A 19,409-nucleotide genomic window follows, 5' to 3' on the forward strand; every position below is an offset into this window, starting at 1 on the left:
ATGCTCAACTGTCTGTTGAGTGCTATCAGACCCCTTTGGGGAATTGACTGAGACCATTGGATGTTTGATAGAAATTGTTATTCACCTGTTTCAAAGGTCCCATAGGAGCAGCTGTAACCTTTGTGGGTTTGCTGATGATAGTGCTTATTCTCTGGATTTGGTCAAAGGTTTATGAAAAACTATTTTAAGGGATTTCCTGTTTTCTTTTTCTTTTTTTCCCAGGTATGATCATTCTGTATCTGATAACAAAGCACTGATGATAGTCTCAGAAGAACCACTGTTATATATTTCACCACCACCACCCCCCTGTCAGCCCCTGATCAACCGGACAGAGTCGCTCAGGTGAGCAAACAACCTTTTCTGAGCATTTAAGCTTTTATTAGGAGTTTAGATATAAATTGTGTGTGGAGCGAACGCTACTGGACAGTCAGCTCTGGATGATGTTATTGTCCGTTCATAGTGTTCATTCAGTATGTGACCAGTGCCTCTGTAAGTGTCTGCACTGTCCACTGTCTACTACCATGGAGACAGGAGATTGATCTGGACCTTTGTCATCTTTTGATGTTTTCAATAACGATTTTCACTCAGTTTTCACACTGGTCATTTAACAATAACCAAATAACAATTTTTTGATTGCCTGGAGGTTTTTCATGACTCGAAAGAGAAATCACTTCATATGTAGAAATGTTCATAATATGGAAATCAAGTCCAGCTAAAAGCCTGTTCCATCTGAAGTACATAAAAGGTGGTCTTCTACTCTTCAGCTTCCGATACAGACTTAGCCTGACATTGCAGATGTGCTTTATTCACTGTTAGAAAACACCTAGCTCACTTTTTCCAAAGATATGAGTGCCTCGCTAACCTTATCTCCATTCTGCTTTGTCCATTCTTTCTCTCAAATTCATCTGCCATATTTTAGCCTTCTTAACGAGTATTTTGTCTTGGACTGATCAACTTCTGATTTTAAATTTCAGTAGTCCTTCCAGTAATTTCAGAATTACTGTTCATTGGGCAAAAGAAAGTACTGTATCTGCTTTATATTGAAACATCCATGATCCCAATAATTTATAGCTATTTCCTTATGAATTCCCTCATAAATTTAATCTTACAATTATATTTTCTTACACCGATATTAAAAATAAGTTATCATAAGGTAAAAGAGTAGTAATCTGCAGTGTCTTTATAGTTAAACTGTTTTCTAAAATGAAAAAAATTCTGCCACTATTCTTTGAAACATCTGTTAATGCTGTGGGTTTTTCTAGGCTCAATCATGAACTTCGAGGATGGGTTCATAGACATGAAGTGGAACGAACAAGATCTAGAAGGTTGTCAAATAACCAACAGCAGAAAGCACGGGTTATGCAGGTAGGCAGGTTTATACTGGTGTGTCAACAGAATGACAAGATAATTTCAGACAACACAACAAAATATTCTCTCTTACTTGTCTGTGCTTGTCATTATAGATAAAAGTAGCAATGGTGCCTGTAATTAGGGTACCCAACACTTCCCATTTTAAATTGCTGGGTTTGGTTGATTATTATGTTGTCAAAGTTCTTCTATTCCTGCTCTTGAATTCAGGCTAAAGGTTTTCAATTTTTTTAGCAGTCATCAAAATATGTTCATTGTTTTCTAAAATGACTTTTATGAATTCCCTGTAAGGCTGTGTAAGGTTAATGATAAACAGTTGATTAATGGAGAGAAATACAACCTACAGCACATTCGTCTGGCTCATGGTTAAGGGGCACAGCTGATTGGTTTTGTTGAAATATTTCTATTTCATTTTTTCAGATTTTTGCTAGAGGGATATGTTTTTGGTAAGACTACATAATTATGAGATTTGTGCTCATATTTCCCATTTTTTAAAATCCCTGTCATCTACATGGCATACCAATAACGAGGATGAAATCAAGACCATGAATTTTCAGTGTTTCATTTGATTAAGGCTAGTAACAGCCTTAAAAGGAATGGCACTTAACAATTTGGGCAATACCTGTCGTGGTTTAACCCCAGCCAGCAACTAAGAACCACGCAGCCGCTCACTCACTCCCCCCCCATCCAGTGGGATGGGGGAGAAAATTGGGAAAAGAAGTAAAACTCCTGGGTTGAGATAAGAACAGTTTAATAGAACAGAAAAGAAGAAACTAATAATAATAATGCTAACACTAATAAAATGACAACAGTAGTAATAAAAGGATTGGAATGTACAAATGATGTGCAGGGCAATTGCTCACCACCCGCCGACCGACACCCAGCCAGCTCCCGAGCGGCGAATCCCTGCCCCCCCCTTCCCAGTTCCTAAACTAGATGGGACGTCACATGGTATGGAATACACCGTTGGCCAGTTTGGGTCAGGTGCCCTGGCTGGGCATGAGAAGCTGAAAAATCCTTGACTATAGTCTAAACACTACTGAGCAACAACTGAAAACATCAGTGTTATCAACATTCTTCACCTACTGAACTCAAAACATAGCACTGTACCAGCTACTAGGAAGACAGTTAACTCTATCCCAGCTGAAACCACGACAATACCACATTTTTTTAGAGAAAAATTATTGAATACTAAACTTCAGATTCTTCTCACTGGTGTCCAAAGGGGAATGGTAGAACATTTAAGCAGGGCAAGGTTAGTGCTTCTAGTGTTTCAAACGCCAGAAGTGTGTTGTGGGTAGTCTTGTTTTGGCAGTGGTACAAAGTGGAGGTGACCTTGTAAGAATTCTGCAAATCTGACATCACTGATAGCAAATTTTGCACTTGGATGACACAATATGTGCAATTACTGTGTATGGTGCCAGCCTCCCTTCTTTGACTCTGAATGTGTGACTTCAAACTTGGCTGTATTAAAACACTTGCTGCTTTTGTGTTTCCAGTTTGATTGCTGGCCATTTCAGTTATTCGTATTTCACCAGTGGGAAAACATACATTTATTGTTCAGGGCACTGATTAACCTCTGTACCCCCTTTGTACATTTACTCCCTGCTACAGATGTGCATCGTGTTTTATGTAGTGCCATATCAAGGAAATGCTTGTTGTTTTCGCTTTGTGTCATCTTTCTGTTTTCCCCCTTTTTCAGAGCTCCCTCAGTGAGAAGGCAGATTCCCAGCTAATGGCCATGCCTTACACAGACACCAGCCTCAGGTAAGGCAAAACAACTGCTTTGTTACTGCTTTCTACTTAATAATCTAGTTTTTACCAACAGCTGATAGAAAATGCCAGTTTTCACCTTGTTGTCAGGATTCTTAAGTCAGGTGCTAGCTACATATTGGCTTAATTTCTGTCCCTTAGCAAATAACTGCTTTTGATGATTCAGACTACATTTAAAGAAACCTGTGTATCACAGCTCCGCTCTTCTGGGGTCTTTCTACCAATGAGTCCTAAGAAAACCTTTACTTCACTCTTCAGAGTCCCTTCCTAAAGAGATTTGAATCTTTAGGGAATAAAAAAAGGGGGATTGTCTTGGGAATATCTGGAGGAACATCAGTAGTTCATAAGAAGGTTTCAAAGAGTCTGGTAGGAGAAAGGTTTCTCTCACTATCTTCAAGAGTTGAGCCATTGTAGCTATTACCAAATTATTTTGACAAAGTATCATTACATCTTATTTGCATGGTTTGTCTTCATCTCCTGATTTTCCCTGATGATTAGAACATAATAACCCAGAGTTTCCTGATTCCCCCTGCCCCCACCCCATGCCATATACCTATCCTGTCCCTCTTCCTTGGGGACAGGAAGAACTGGAAAGAAAAGCTTAAGGAAACAAAAGTTCTCTCTCCTGAATTTGCTGTGACAGTGTTTAAAAGGTTCTCTGCTTTGAAGTGACAAAGAGGAGTAAGCAGAATGGAGTATAAAGTGGACTTTTTGTTGAGAAGAACACCTGAAATGTTGCCATTGAAAGTAAGACAGCTGTGGCCCTTCCGTTTGCATTGCTGCTTTTAAAGCAGGATCAGCCTGGGAGAAAATAGCAAGCTGCAGGCAAATGTAACAGGAACTAGGCTGCCAAAATTTGGTATGTCTTGACTAGTAAGAAAAAAAGAGGAAGGTTTTTTAGTTCTACCAGGAGATGGAGGATGTCTGTTTTAACTGAAGACTGGACAGACAAGCCTCGTGGCATAAGGCAGTATAATATACATGCCTGCATTACTCTTAAAAAAAAAAAAAAGTCAATCTGGCTTATTAGAAACAGTCTGCAACATCATGCAGCTCTGTATGGAATAATCTGCTATGCTCAGAAGGAAGTAAGTTTTTTTTTTTTTTTTTTTTTGGATGAACAGGACCAGTGAGTCATGGCAGCTGTGTGCTTTGACTGTCCTGGAACTGCTAAGAACATAGAACAGACTTCCAGTTTCTCCCAGAGCCATGAGCTGTTAGATGCTCCATGAAATCATAGAATCACAGGGTAGTTTAGGTTGTAAAGGACCTCTGGAGCTCTCGAGTCCAACCTCCTACTCCAAGTAGGCTTAATGTCAGGTTTACTCTCTGTCAGAAAAGCCTGTCTCTATCATCTCCTTTTGTTAACCTCCATTAGGAAGCTGAGGATTGCAATGAGAGCCCCCTCAGCCTCCTCTTCTCCAGGCTGAACAAGCCCAGTTCCCTCTGTCTCCTGTCTCTCCTTCTACACCCTGTACTCCAGGCTCTGACTGTAATGCAACCCAGTATGCAATTGCCCCCAAGATGCCCTACTGGCTTGTGTTCAGCTTACCTGCCATCACCCCAGGTGCTTTCTGCAGTGCTTGTGCCTCATTGATTGGGAAGACAGGAAAGATGCTGTTCATTCAGTTTTGTCATTGATGCTACTCCTGAGGCACGGCCTATGGAGAACTGTTAATGAACTAGCATTGTCTCTGCAAATGTGTAAAACCAAAAACTAAACCACTTTTAGGTTTCCTGACACGTAATGTAAATGTTTGTAGATGGCCCTGAAGCTTTTACTGATGATTCAAGTGCCTTATGGAGTATACCGTTCAGGCTTTTAATTTTTAATACTAGTGCTATGACTGGAAATTGAGTGACCGTTACGTTCTAGAACACCCTTGTTAGTGACCTGAGTCCATGAACAGGAGGACATTAGAAGGATCTAGATTCACCTCTGTAGCACTGATGATACCAAGATTGTCATGTTGGTCCTGAATTCCAAAAGAAAACTGATCAATTGAAAAGTATTGCAGTGAAGTCAAAGCAGAGGAAAAAGGTCAAAATCAAGATGATTTCAAAGAAAACCATTAAACCCCCACTAGCCCCCACCCCAGCTCTCTTCAGTCTTTTTAGCTTTCTTCAGAGGTAATTTTGATGACGGTTTCTACAAGTGTGTATTTAGGGCTCCAGATATCAAACTGGGACTTTCCAATTATTTTTGTTTCTAAGTTTTGCCCTATTAAAATTGTGGTTCTTGGTGCATAATGCACTGAGTCCACAACCTTATTCCTTCTAAAAACAATCATAGGTGCAACATCATAGTGCTTTGTGATGCATAAGAGTGCCCTTTGAACTTTTAATACACACAATTTAATATGATACTTTCTTGTAATATGGTAACGTATGACTAAAACAAGTGGTAGCTTTGCACCTGTTTTCAGATCTTAAGTTCCTCCCTTCCTTTCATGGAGGAGTCCATAGTGGGTACTCTTAAGTGCCCAAAGGTAAGTATGGTGTAATACCAGTGGATTACTGGTATCACTTGGAATTTGGGACTTGTGATAGACTTGTTCCATGGACCCAGGAGAGGTTTGTAAAGGCCCAGTGGTTTCCAAGTGCTTTGGAACAACTTTCTCCCATGGCTGGATTTAGAATTATAAAAGGCTGCTTTTTAGGTCTAGCTGTATCTTCTTGAGTGTGGGCGAGCAAACGGATCTGTGGGACCTGTTTCAGTTTTCAGGATGTGTTTTACGGAGCAATGTGTGGGCGTGATGCCTTTTATCCCAGTAAAACTTCAATGCTGAATCTCAGGGGTGGTTTGGTGGGCCTACATGTTTTTATGAATAAGTAATCAAGCTCACATTAGCTCCAATCTTTGTTTCCTGTGTGTGAAGGATGTGATCTGATTCCTCACTTGCAGAGTTCTGCTAAAGAGGATATATAGGGTAGAGCTGCCTGCTCTTGATCCCACAGGATTTACACCCCCAATCCTGTTAAAGGGCAACTGGCTTGGCAGCTACAGTCCTTTGGTTGCAACAGGACTATATTAGCAGTAAGAGAGGAGATAATGATGGTCTACTATTACTGCTGCTCAAGAAAATCACTTGATGATAGATTTATGCCTTGTTTTGGGTGCATAGTTATGTATATTTTAGAAACATACCAAAATAATCTAAGTCAGCCACCATAGTTTAAAATCTGGGTCAGCAGAAGATAGTTTGGGAGGGATAGCCTGATCAGTGTTTTTGCCACAAATACTGCAAACAGATGCTATGCTATTAAAGTGGGAAAGAATTAAAATGACTGGTTGAAGGTCCAGCTAATGGTTTGTGTAAGTACAGCTTTCCAATTTGATTAAATATGTTATTTTTGAATGGGATTAGGGCAAGTATACATGATAGCAATATGTGCTGGGAATTTCTCACCTTTCCAAGATAAACAGTGGATAAGTACTGCGATTGTACAACTTGCCAGTGTTTTTGCTTAGAATAGTTTAGACAGAGTGTCTTTTCCTCATGTCTGATATATGTAAGATGAGAATTGTGAAAAAGATGAGCAAGAATTATGTGAATATCTTATTTTTGTTCCACTGTCTAAATTGAAAATCAAGAGCGAATCTTTGAGTTGACCAAAGAGATGGGGGAAAAAAAAAAGCTGAGAGAGAGAGAAGGTGGGGTTGTCACCTGACAGTAAGTGAAAAGCTCTGTTTATGCTTAACTCTTTGCACTTCTTTCAATTTGAGTGGTTTGGATCCTTAGCAGTAAAAAAATTTAAAGAATTATTAAATGTTTTGATTTTTTATTTCAGAATGACATTTGATTCTAAAATTTGCTAAAATCTATTTCCAGAAGTCATCACAATTTTTCAGACACTTCAGGTTGACTTGAAACTTTTTTTTTTCTGTTGAGCTAGCAACAGGTTTTTGCCAGCCTCAAAAGCATGAATAAAATCAAGCCTGGAAAAGTTTCCTGCAGCAAAACCTTTAAAGCACCTTGAACTTTCAAAAAATACCCAGTAGTTTCACTGTCTTCACTTGTGTTTAATGTTCCTCATACTTCTCTCAATGGATGAAGAGCTGCTGTTCTTTTGAAAAGCAGATCTTTAAAGTCATTGTCTCACTGAAGTTAACTTTCTTGTCTCAAATAATTACATTCCCCCCTTCTTTATTTCAGCAGGAACTCAGGGAATGAGCTGCAAGTGTATTATGCCTCTCCAAGGAGCTATCAAGATTTTTTTGAAGCTATTCGCAGAAGGGAAGATACATTCTACGTGGTGTCATTTCGCAGAGTAAGTGTAGTACTTGTTCAATACTGGCCTTTTATGTGTATCCATAAGACTGTTTCTAACACTGAATGTCTTTCCTTGTAATACAAAAGATGACCTAGTCAAGGTTGAAGCTAAATTTGTTTCTTCATAAGTGATGCTTCTGTATATCCTGTACGGTAATATGGCCAGACCATGGTCTTTGCAAAATATGCCCGTCACAGTTAGGAATGGAAAGAGAGCTTTGCAGAAAACATTGTAGAGCCACAGCAAGACAGCACAAAATTGCATGAACCCTGTGGTTAAACACTTACGCATGGTAGAAGTCCAATAATCGGAATAGTTAACTGGGTATTTATTTAGTAGGTGTATAAACTTTTTGTGCTTCTGGGTATAGGAATAACTGTACCCTGTGCACAAATTATTTCTGCAAGCTTAACATAATATTATTTCTATCTTCCCCTAAAACACTTGCATTTGTGGTTTTATGTGTCATATACTGCAGCTGTACAGGACCGTGTGCCATGGCACAGTTTTTCTGTTATTTTGTGACTTGTAAGTTGAGACATGAGAAATTCTGCTGTCTGTGCTGGGATAAAACATAGACTTGTGCTACAGCTTTGTCAAGCACATCCTCACATCTGCAGCACAGTTAGTGACAGTAAAAGCTGTTTTAAAATGGAATTCCAGGTGTTTGATGGCACTTTCTGTACTGCATGCCTGAGTGGTGTTGAAGCCAGGACAGCTGCAGTAGTGAGAAGCTGCTTGGGATTTGACGGTGGAAATGATCAAGAGAAACAGTGGTTGAAAGAGCAACTAGGGGTGGAAGAGTTTTTATTTTCTCTCTTTTGCAGAGGTCTTGATAAGTCCTTTAGACGTGTCTATAAGGCATATTTGGCCCTGGCCTGAACATGGGGTCTTCACTTGCTAAGCCTCCTGCCTTGCTATTTTGCAGTCATGATATTAGATTGTTCTATGCATGTTCACTCCCAGCCACAGTTGTCCTAGGAACCTGCAACTCTGTATGTGTTTCCTCACCATAGGAGCATCCTGAGAGGTGTCCCAGGGTGATGGGAGACCAGTAGTTGCAACTACAACAGCTCATCCGGCTACAACCAATTCTGTGCAAGAGCACACAGATGAGTGTAACTAGTTTTAGCAGTTTCTGTGTTGTCATAATTCTACCAATCTGTAGACGCCATATGTACATAGGTAACACATCCCTGTTTGACCTGTTCTACAGTAACTTTCTTAATTGGTGAGATACATGTCTTTAGAAAAGGTTCAGGCAAAATAAAAATGGCGGCGCTCTTGTTAGGATTAGAGTTTTATGCTGAGTAGAAATATGAGGTTAGTTTCCAGTCTTGGGATTACTGGGTTGTGTCACAAGGCTGGAATTTTATTATTAAACACTTGGCATGTTCTGCTGTTCTTTCAGCTAGCAACACAAATATAGCCGACACCAGGCTCCACATATCCTGGGGATGAGTAGAAGGGAGTGGAGAACTGATTATAAAAGTTTTTCTGGAAACTCCAAACAAAAAGCAGAATAGTGTTTGTCTAGTTCTTCAGTTGCGGCCGTTGCTGTAGTCCACCTGAATGCATGTACTGGTACATAGGTTCTGTTTACGCTGTCAGATTAATGACCTGGAAGTTGTCAGCTCTCATTTCAACTTGCAGAGCTGTCCTTGGAAACAGAGTGTGTCTTGTGCCACAGAATCCCTATTGCATGGCTCTGCTCTATTGCAAGGAGAGGTGTGGGGATTTTTTTTAAACCATCTCTGAAGTTTATTTGGTAGCAAAGCTGTTGGTATTTCTGTTTTATGAATGAAACGTCCTCATATTGAAGGCAGTTTTATGCATTACCTCATTTATTATTTTACCAGGGCAGACCTGATCTAGTGACAAGCTCGGCCCTGAGGCACTTTTAAATGACTTGCTTGGATTCTTTTGTGCGTGCAGAAGAAAGGACTCCTGCACAGCCCGAGGGGTGCTGTCAGCAGGGCCCCAGTCAGGGAGGTGCCCTTTCACCTTCTCCTGAGGACTGCTGACTTCATTTTCTTTGGACCAGACTTCCCTCTTCATGATGATTAGGAGCTGAGAGGGGACTGATTTCCTCTTCAGCGTTCTGGGACAGTTCACTCGTGTTGCTTGCTCTCTTGTCCAAGTTAGAAGGCAAGGCCTGGAGATGATAGGTTGGTTCTCCTCTCTGGCTGTTTGCCATGCAGACACTCCCAAGCACTTAATAAGCTGTTAACAGCCATCTACAAAGTACAGGAAGATACAGCCATATACAAAAGAGCAGTGAAGAGTTCCAGGGAGTGGATGGTTCTGGTATTGGTGATGGTCCTGCTCCAAGTGAGAGATGGACTATGGCTCTCCAGGGTTCCCTTCCACCTGATCTCTCTGGGATCCTCTTTCCACATGCTTTCTGCTCTGTGTGCAGTGTCACATAATGCAGTATCTCTCCTGGGTGCATGTGCTGAAATGTAACACATTTTTTGTGTGTTTTCTGCATGTTCTCACTTGCACTACAGGAGCTGTGCCCTGAGTTCCTTGCGTTTTCTAGAAAATGGCATTTGCTGGGGCTGCCCATGCCTCTCATATAGTAGGACTCAGCCAGAGCTTCTGAAGCTGGAAGGTAGGGGAGCAAAGCTCATATGCACTGTGTCTTTCTCTGGTGAAGCTTGGTACCTGTAAGACTGAATTTCTCATGATCTCATCAATTTTATTTTCTTACCTTGCCTTGGAAGGCTTGCATGTCTGCATATTTACAGCTGGGTTTTGTTTTTTTTAAGGAGGAGAGAGATAAATAAAGTAGTATTTGGATCAGCTGAGTCCATACAAGAAGCTGGGCTTTCACTCTGGGAATCTAGAGAAATTAATTTTCTGCTATTGCCAGAGGAATCTGTAATGTCATTTTTAAATAAGAAGAAATATGTAATTGACAATGAGTAAAGAATTCTTGAACTGAGGCAGCATTGTCTCCCAGCTCTGCCAGGCCTCAGCAGCCAGCATCCCTCACAGGCAGGGCTTATCACCAATTATTTCTTGAGATGTTAACAAGTTAATTTTATTTTTTCTTGCTGCTTAACTCTTAGGAAACCATTGTTTTCAGTGGTCATTTAGCTGTAACAAGATAGTCTGTATTCACACCTGGCCCCTCTGCTGTCCCCAAATGCTCAGAAGCTACGTCTTTGCAGCCTGCCTCCAAGTTGTGCTGTTTCAGGTTGGTTTTGGGAGCCCGTTCAGAGCTGAGAGGTCTGCGCAGCGGGTAGTGAGAACAAGTTGCCATACTTCTGTGGAAAGGGTACAGCAGTTTGAGCTCTGCTGAAGCACACTGGAGTCTCCAGTTGTTGAACCTTCCTTCCATTTTTCCCAGGTCTGAGAGGCAGAATTGAAAGTCTCTGCCAACACCTTTGATTTCTGCCCTTTAATGTCTGCCATACCAAGTCTGTTTGATCTGTTCTAAAACCGCAGTGGAGCGTGGCTGCAAAATTCAAGTTAGTTGATATAACATGCTCTGTCAGCAGGGCGATAGACACCTGGCTGCCGCTGCAGTTCTCCTGTAAGCCTGGCACCCAAACAGTTCTCTCTCAGAGCTCACATCTGTTTTGCCATGGAGTCTTCAGACCTTGAGATTGTTTCTAGAATTACTTGAATAGCTAGCTTAATTTGAAAGGTAATTAAGTAAATCATTGGAGAAACCAAATCCGTTCCAATTTACTTTGGCCTGTAAATGCCACTCCAGATCGTTCCATTCATTTGTGGTTAGGATCAGAGTCCCCACAACTTGTAGTGATTAAGCAGTAGATTGCCCCATCCTGGAAGATTCTGTCAGTGACCCTTTGATGACATCTCTGCAGGCTTATTAAGGACAGCGACATTTTTTAGGCTAAGAATATAAATACTGGAAGCATGGTTTAAAGTCTGATTTGCTTGGGAAATTTAGAAGGCCACTAGCATTTCCTCATACTACTTTCTCTATTTGTTTCAAAGCACAAATGTCTCCTAATATCAAAGTTTGCCAATTGCATTTAATGCAGCACGCATACAATATCTTACAGTATATTGCAGTAAAAAAATATATAATAAAATGTGATTCTGGTTCTTATTTGTTAGAGCAAGACTGATGCTTGCCCTATGGAAATCAATGGCAAAGCCTTGACCAACTTCAGTAGGACCAGAATTTCACTTTGTAAATTTCAGCTTCATTGCCATGGCACTTAAACCATAGAGCTTCAGGGAAGCATAGTATTATAGATGTGAATTTCTGGTCCTACAAGCCAACATCTGCAACAAACATTTAAGGATTTCTCAAGTTCTGCAAACAAATTTTCACTGAAGTGATTGAGCCAAATTCAAATCAGAACTTCTGTTCTTTCTTTGTGTGAACGCTCAATGTGCTAGGAATAAAAATATCTAAGTTGTGTTTTGCTTTTGTTGGTAATAAGCCTGTGCCGTGTTAATTGTATTTGGGATGATATATTACTTTCAGGCAGCAAAAGATTATAGTGCCTGGCTTTGACATTCTTGTATATCAGTAATTTGCTGTGCTGCACACACAGTTCTGGCAATAGTTTGAATTCATTCAGAGACGTGAGCGAGGCGGGTTCCAATTCACTGCACTCTTGATGCCATCTGCATCCTGCAGGCAAAACTGCATCATAAGAAGTTGGCTTCAGATGATGTTTCATAGCCAGATATTCAGTATACTTTTCTCCTGTTTTGTTACACTTGACAATGGGTGGTTTTTACTGAACATGAAGTTTTCTGGAGTTGACTTTGTTTGTGGGTTTCCATGGGCTGGGATGTATAATTTGGTCTTCCATTCAGATAAAATGCAACGATTAGGCTCACATAATCTTGCTGCTCCTAAAGACATGGTAGCTAATTTATATGTTTGAGTCCTGTGGGTTTGCAACTGCTGCAACTTAACATGCAGATTTTCGTAAGATTTTACAAACTCCCCTTTCTCTTTGGGAAACCTGATCTTAGCTATTGAGAGGAAAAAATTGCTTTATCCCAAGATCCTAGGATTTTAAGATCTTGTCCTATATTGTATACAGATGCTGAGAATAATTGAGGGTAAGGACATAGTATCCATGATAAAATTGCCTGTCCTTCTCAAAGCAGAGGTCACCCTTTAGCCTGTCTTCTCTGTGAGGCTAACCTTTGCCTCCCTGGGAAAACTTGAGAAAGCAAACAGTGTGTGTGATTGTACTTCAGCATGCCCTGAAGCTCAGCGAGCCAGCCTCTGTCAAATTGTGGCTGCATTTGACTTTCAAATTTGAAAATCCATTATGAAAACCTCCTGTTTCCATCTAAGTGTCGCTAGTGAAAACGAAGTCTGGCCTGCTGCATTCTTTGTTACAAATTCCTTCTTCCCTGGCTAAACTGTGGATTTTCTCCATGTCAGTGAGAATTTTCTCCTCCCAAAGCCCTGGTGTCCCTATAAAACCAGTGACGCAAGCTTTCTTTTTGGTCTTCCTCAGAACTGTCATCCTTCTTGGTGTGGAACATTTCTGGTAGGTGGGGAGTAGGGGCAAACTGACTATCAAAGGGACTGGGAGGTGGTGGGGAGAAAGGTTCTCTGTGGTCTTCTGGATACTAAGCTGGGGAAGGTGTTGCTTTTGGTAGCATCTTAGAGCTGTTCTTGCTTAGTCTAAAAACCTCCAGAGAGAAATTTAATAATCTAAAATTAAGTCTAAAAATGTACATTGGTCTATAGAGCACAAATGGTCTTACTTTAATCCTGGGATTATCAAAACACATGCATACGAGAACACCACAGCTCCAAGTAATAGGAAACTCAAAGGGTTTTTTTAGGTTTGCAGCTGAAGGCCAGCAATTCTTTAAAAAGCATTTCTATCAACACCTTATAGTATTTTCCAGCAAAGCCTCCGATTGCTTCATTATTGCTCACTGTTACTCTGCAATGCCTAGAAGTTTTGTTCCTGTGTGAGAACATACTTTCAAGACCAAAGAAGCAGAGGGCTATGTGCGTGCTTCAGAGGGGCAGCATCCAGACAAGCAGGCTGGGCAAAGAAGGAAGAGAAGGAGCCAGGCAGTGAGACACCTTGGATGTGTAGCGAGTGGAAGCCAAAGAGGAGCAGCCAGCAAGTACCAGCTGCAGTGTGGCCTCCTCCGGGCAGCAGCTGCTTGGCTCAGCCAGATGCAAACAGTGGTTAGGAGGGACCAGAACAAGAATGCAAAATGCGTTTCTGAGAAGGGAGGTAATGCCTGTCACATCAAGTGGGGTTTTGTTTCCTTTGGAAATGTCTGTTCTGTTCCTAGCTCTCTGAGACATTTTGGAAGCAAAGTCTTAGTCACTCTGATTTTTATCTCCTTGGATCCCTTCAAACCTCACTGTCCTCCAAATGAAATTGCGAATGAATGTGGTGTTGAGGACAGATGTATAAGCAGAGACAGAAGAGTCACTTGAATATGTCTGGCATGGAGTACAAGATACTCTTGAATTTTGTGTGTGTAGTCTTGATTTGTTTGTCTTCTGTATGGTTGCTGGAACTTCATGAATCGTATTAATGCCGTCACTGAACTTCTTTCAGCCTTATATGTCCCAGGCCTAACTAATACTTTTGTTATTTTTAAACTAGTAGTTGGAAGGACAACATACACTGTAGATAATTATAGTGAAAATAAAACATACTGCAAAAAATGTCTCCAAAACCCAAACTGGTTGCAGACAGACGTGACCAGTAATAGTATACATTTATTTAAAATGTGCTGCATGCTTGACAGACAAAGAGTTGTGGGCAAGAAATAGAGGAAGATTGATGGTTTTGGAGAGCCTCTTAAAAGACCCACTGCTTATGAAATTGGTGTGGACATAGGCTAGAGAAGTATAATTGGGAAGTGTGGGAGGAAGATGTGAGTATAAAGTGGGAATTGTCTCAGTAAAGGAAGTGACAGCAGTATCTCACTCATTAAGAATAGAGAACAGATAATTGCTGACAACAAAATGAGCAGGAACACAAGTTTGTCCACAAACAAGTAATGTGCATTCAAGTAGAGCAGACAGTGGAAATGCAGCTCTGAAGCAGTTCCTTTCCTTCAGGAAATAACCCAAGTTTAGTAATGCATTAATAATACTTTAATAATGCCAGATAATAATGTTTTTTTCTTTAGTGATAGTGTGGTATTCATGGAAGAAAATTTGGCTCAGGTTATTCTGAACAGTTCCCAGAAGGGAATGATGGGCTCTTGCTTATGATCTGTAGCAGTATTTAATTATGGAATCGATGCTGACCGAGCCCTGACTGCATAAAGACATAAATGATGCCTTCAACTCTGGAGCTGCAGTAGCCATTAAGGCATTGACTTGTGTTTGGTGGGAATGAGCTTCTGCATGAAAAAATGACCTTGATATTTCATTTGCCTTGAATGATAGTATACGCAGAGAGTATGGATGATAGTACACTTTGAAATAACCATGCCTATTTTCTTAGTTGGACTTAACACTTTCACAGCTTCAGACTACTGATTTTTTTCTGTTCATTTTCAGTTTTTGTATCTGACAGCCCTAGAGAGAGTCTTTACAAAAGTAAAAATGTGCAGAATTGAGATGTTCTTGGTTTCATTAGGTAGTGTTTGTGTCCACAGTAGAAATCCTACCTTTTAGCTAGTGTTAATCATTATAATATTACATTTGAGAGCATTATTTAAAATCTTAGGCACGCTTTTAGAGTTAATTCTGGTCAGATTAAGTTATTTGCTTCCAGTTTGAATTAATCCTTTTGCCAGATTTTTAGCTGGACAGCACACAAAACTTATTTTATGAAGTAAGAGCCCAGGTGCTATTATGAGTGTGTGCAGATTATCTTCACCTCCCACTGGACCAAACAGAACACTTCTGGCTTCCAGGTTTTATTTTTAAATCACTTACACTCCTAGGACAAGAAGTGTGATAAAATTAACTGTACATTTTTTATCTTTAAACTGGCTTTGAAACTTGTAACTGGCTTTAAAACTGTTTGAGAGTGGAACATAAAACTTATTTTCTACTTCTGGGACTCATGGTTGCTTGTGGTCTATCTACCAGGTTTGCTAATGGAAAGGCAGCGTAGTAGCTGCAGAAATTCACTTGCTTCTCATAAATGGCGAATAAATGTTAGGAGACTCTTTGGCACCTAAATCTCCTCTCTAGGAATCCTAGAAAGCAGTAGGGCCTTTTCCCCAGAATGCAGTCTTTTCTTCACTGTGTTTTATCACAGTATCGGGATGGGTCTGTGCAGAAGTGTATGCTTTATGGCTAAACGCTCTTTCAGGGAGTCCTATATAGGGGTGTTCTACCTGTGTCCATAGCAGCATCTCACTAATTAATTCTTTTAAAATATACTTCCATACCAGCTCCTGGTAGGGTGGACTTTTTTTCTGATAGTTAAAAGTGGAGGGATGGGTCTGAGAATGAGATCATTTTGCTTCGTGCCTGGTATGGCCTGCTCCTCACCGTGTAGTTGGATAAACTCCAGTTTTGCCACCATAGTTGACGGAAACTGTCCGGCTTTGGATCAGCGATTAAGAATTTGGAATATCTTGGGCTAAGCTCAGAGATCTTTCACGCTGGAAACCACTGCTCAGGAAATCCTCTTTGTGTTTTGATCGCAAACGCTAAAATGTGCCTGTGAATAATTCTGGCACTAGAAAATACTCATCAAGAGAAGGCAAAGCTGTGCGGGAGGGGCACGTGAACAATTCGAACAGCGTGTGCACCACAAGAGTCCGAGGCAGAAGTGGCCTTTCTGTTAAATCCCATGGGCCACTGCCCTCGGAGTTTGGTTAGCAAAGTTCCACTAAGCATTGCACTGCATAAGTGATTATTATTGTTCCTTGGTTTCGTGACTATCCAAAATAAGGTTTGAAGTGTCAGCCATCTCAAACAGAGGTGATAACCAATATGAGGAAAACAGCCTAAGCTGTGCTCAGACTGAGAGCTCGCTCTGTGCAAGGAAGGTACACAGGCCTTCTTCCCTTGATCCAAGTCCAGCCAGGCTCCTGTGTTTTAAACAATACTCTCCTCTGGGACTCTAGAAGTGGACATTCCCAAGCTGTTCCTCATTGATGGTTCCTTCCCTGAAGCCTTGCCCAGTGTGGACGTTCCTGGGTTGAGTCACTTGTTAGCATCTGGGAGGCCCTTGTTTAATCTCCTTTCCAGGATACTGGCGCGGAGCACTGCTCCTTTCTAAGAACAGTCCTGAGCACTTGGACCTGGAATTTTTCATCAGGATCAGGAACTCACTAGGTAATCACTGGGCAGGTGACTACAGGAAAATGAGATTGAAAAGGAACTATTTTGCTGTCCCAGGTAGTCCGGGGCCAGCATCTCCAAAAGGGTATCTCCTTGACATCAGGGAAATACACTGTGGGTTTCTCTTTGCTTTTGCTAAACCACCTGTTTGGTATTTGCTTACCAGCTGTAAGCTGTAACTCTCCAGCAGGCAACCAAGGTGCTGTGTACAAACTAGGCAAGAAGTTTCCTAACTTCTCAAGCTCGGTTTCCGAAGTGCCAACATAGAGAAATGTGTACAAAAAAGAAATGGGACATAAACATGCTGTCATTTGGAGAAAAAGGACAGATGCAGCAGTTTTCTTGGTATAAAATTTTGAAAAAAGCAGTTAATTGTGGCTCTAGGAGAATAAGAGAAAGTGTAAAGAACCACATTTACACAAGGAGAAAGGAACTTTTTAGGTTCAGGCTAAACACAAGAGGTGATATGACAAATACTAATAAAAGAGTGTTAAGCCAGGTGGGTAAACTGTTGCAATGTCATGACAAGATATTTCCATTTCAGTGTAGAGTTGGTAAGGGTCGGTTTGGTATGGCAGTCCAGGATGAGGATTTTACCAGCAATATGTGACTTGTCAAAAGGATGTAACAAGTGCATGTAAAAAATTGTGTATGTACTTCAGTCTCATTATCTTGCACAGCTGTGTCTGTAAACAGGAGAGTATGGCTGCAGACCTTGTCAGGGAGAACAGCCTGATGTCTTGTATGTTCTTGAGTAATTACCATGTAATTCTCTACAACGCTCCTATCCTTCCTCTGCTCTCCTGGGAGTTATAACCATCATCGTTCATTATCCCCCTGTGGATTAGGACCTCTTCACACGGATCAAAACTGACAGCCCTTATGACTTACATAGTCTCTCCAGATCTCGATAGTTGATTTAAGAATTTACCTATTTGCTTATAAAAGTCACTTCCAGTAACTTAATTCTCATAGGAAATAGATGCCTAAGAACAAGACTGGTCTGGATTAAATGAAGGAAAATAAAGCCAGAACCCTGTACCTTGGCTATGGCACCTTTTGTCCTATTCTGTTACAAATCACCTTTATCTGCTTGCAGTGCTTTTTCTGTTTGAAAACGTCCTGACAAAGCCTTGATGCAGCTGCTTTGGCTTGTATGAAATTACAGTATTGAATCTGACCCATCAAACAATGCATTGCTTCCTTCTTGTCTGCGTTTCCCTCCCAGTAACGGCATGTGCAGTTGTTACAGGGCTGTGTGTGCTTTTGGTATGCTGAAACCAGGACATATGCTTATAAACAGATTTCTGTGTGATCAGAGGGAGAGAGGGAAATGATCTGCAGCTTGGGGACTGTCTGGAGTTCATGTTGCCTTTGTGCATGTCTGGGGTAGCTCTGCAGAGCCAGGAGAGGTTCAGAGGGCAAGAGGGAATGGAAATGAAAGGGAGCACATCCACCAGGATGAAGTAGCCTCAGGCTCTTGCTCCTCTGTATACCCTCGTGTTGAGGGCCTGGTTAGGTATTTTCATTGATGAGTTGGGGTGATAGAGAGAATAGAGACTACACATATTAAATTGGTTAATGACAAGCTGAGTGGCCCTCCAGCTGTGTTGGAGGAGAGGATTAGGAGTTAGTGCCTTCAGGGAGCTCAGTACCTCTCTGATATTTTGCAGAAATTGTGGTGAGTCCAAGATGTTCAGTCTTTTTGTGTAGAATTAAAACCATTACAGTAGTAAGAAAAAGAGGAGAGGGTTCATACGGGAGCATAGTTCAGATGATTAGAAAAGTGCCCATGCAGTTGATGCTATCCATATAAAATCACTTATTTTGCCATAGTCTTTGTAGCCTCGGTGTGTAAGGGTACACGGATGTACTTACTTGTCTAAAAACCTTCATGCATCATTCTTCACATCTTTATTCTGAGATTAGAATTCCAGTAGAGCCTTTCTTTGACCTGAAAGTCCCCTGTATTTTGAAATAGTTAGAAAAGCTGGAAACTCTAGTGGCTTGGTGAAATGTTGTCAATGGAGCTTTTCATTTTTAAAACCCACATTTATGAAAACATGGCTTCTGCGGTTCTCTGATATGGTTGCATCATACTTTGCAGGATATTGGCAGAAAATGTTGAAATTAGCTTGAGACTTCTTGTTTCACATGCAAAAAGTACGTAATTAGAATACTTGAAGGCAAAAGCATTTATTGTAGTCCTAGATGTTTAAGTTAGTGGCACATATCGAGTGAGATAAAGGCAGAGAACTGCACCCATTCATTTCTGTTTGGTATCACTGGCACCATCTCCCTGTACACCAGAGTTTCTAAATAAACCTTAATGGAGAGGGTTTTGTAAAAATCCACTAACAGTCATGTGCAGTATTGTAATTTTGTTTTTCACTTGCTAACAATTGCACTTAAACTAGGGATGTTCACAAAATCATAGGAGTGTTTGCTGGAGGGACCTCTGCAGGTCTCTAGTCCAAAGCAGGACTATTGTCAGTGCTAGATCAGATCAGCTGTGGCTTGGTTTAGCCGAGTCTTGGGACCTTCCAAGGATAGGGAGATCCTCCACCTTTGTGGTGACCCACTGCAGGGCTGCACTGCCTGGCAGGGGAAGAATCTGAATGTCCCAAACCACCGCACGTGGCTGTGGCACCTTCGTGTGTCTTCTGGCACTACAGAGTTTACTCTGTTGTCTCTGTAACTCCCTTTGGGTAGTTGTAGGTTGCTCCTAGATTGGGCCCCTCGTCTCCTCTTC

The 19,409-nt window shown here is 41.0% G+C and overlaps 1 protein-coding gene across 5 annotated transcripts in view; it reads left to right on the top strand.

Annotated features, from left to right (window-relative positions):
- The window catches only part of ATF6 (activating transcription factor 6), an 83,866-nt gene that overhangs the window by 26,122 nt on the left and 38,335 nt on the right, over positions 1-19,409 (top strand). For 3 of the 5 annotated variants that reach the window (XM_075038352.1, XM_075038356.1, XM_075038355.1), the window contains 4 exons: positions 223-342; positions 1,263-1,365; positions 3,071-3,135; positions 7,299-7,413. In XM_075038352.1, coding sequence (XP_074894453.1) covers positions 223-342; positions 1,263-1,365; positions 3,071-3,135; positions 7,299-7,413 — 403 coding nt within the window. Of the gene's footprint in view, positions 1-222; positions 343-1,262; positions 1,366-3,070; positions 3,136-7,298; positions 7,414-9,926; positions 10,031-19,409 lie in introns of all 5 variants that reach the window. The other 2 variants (XM_075038357.1, XM_075038354.1) reach the window with 2 other exon arrangements.

Source organism: Buteo buteo, chromosome 10 (genome assembly GCF_964188355.1).
Source record: "Buteo buteo chromosome 10, bButBut1.hap1.1, whole genome shotgun sequence".
Lineage (NCBI taxonomy): Eukaryota > Metazoa > Chordata > Aves > Accipitriformes > Accipitridae > Buteo > Buteo buteo.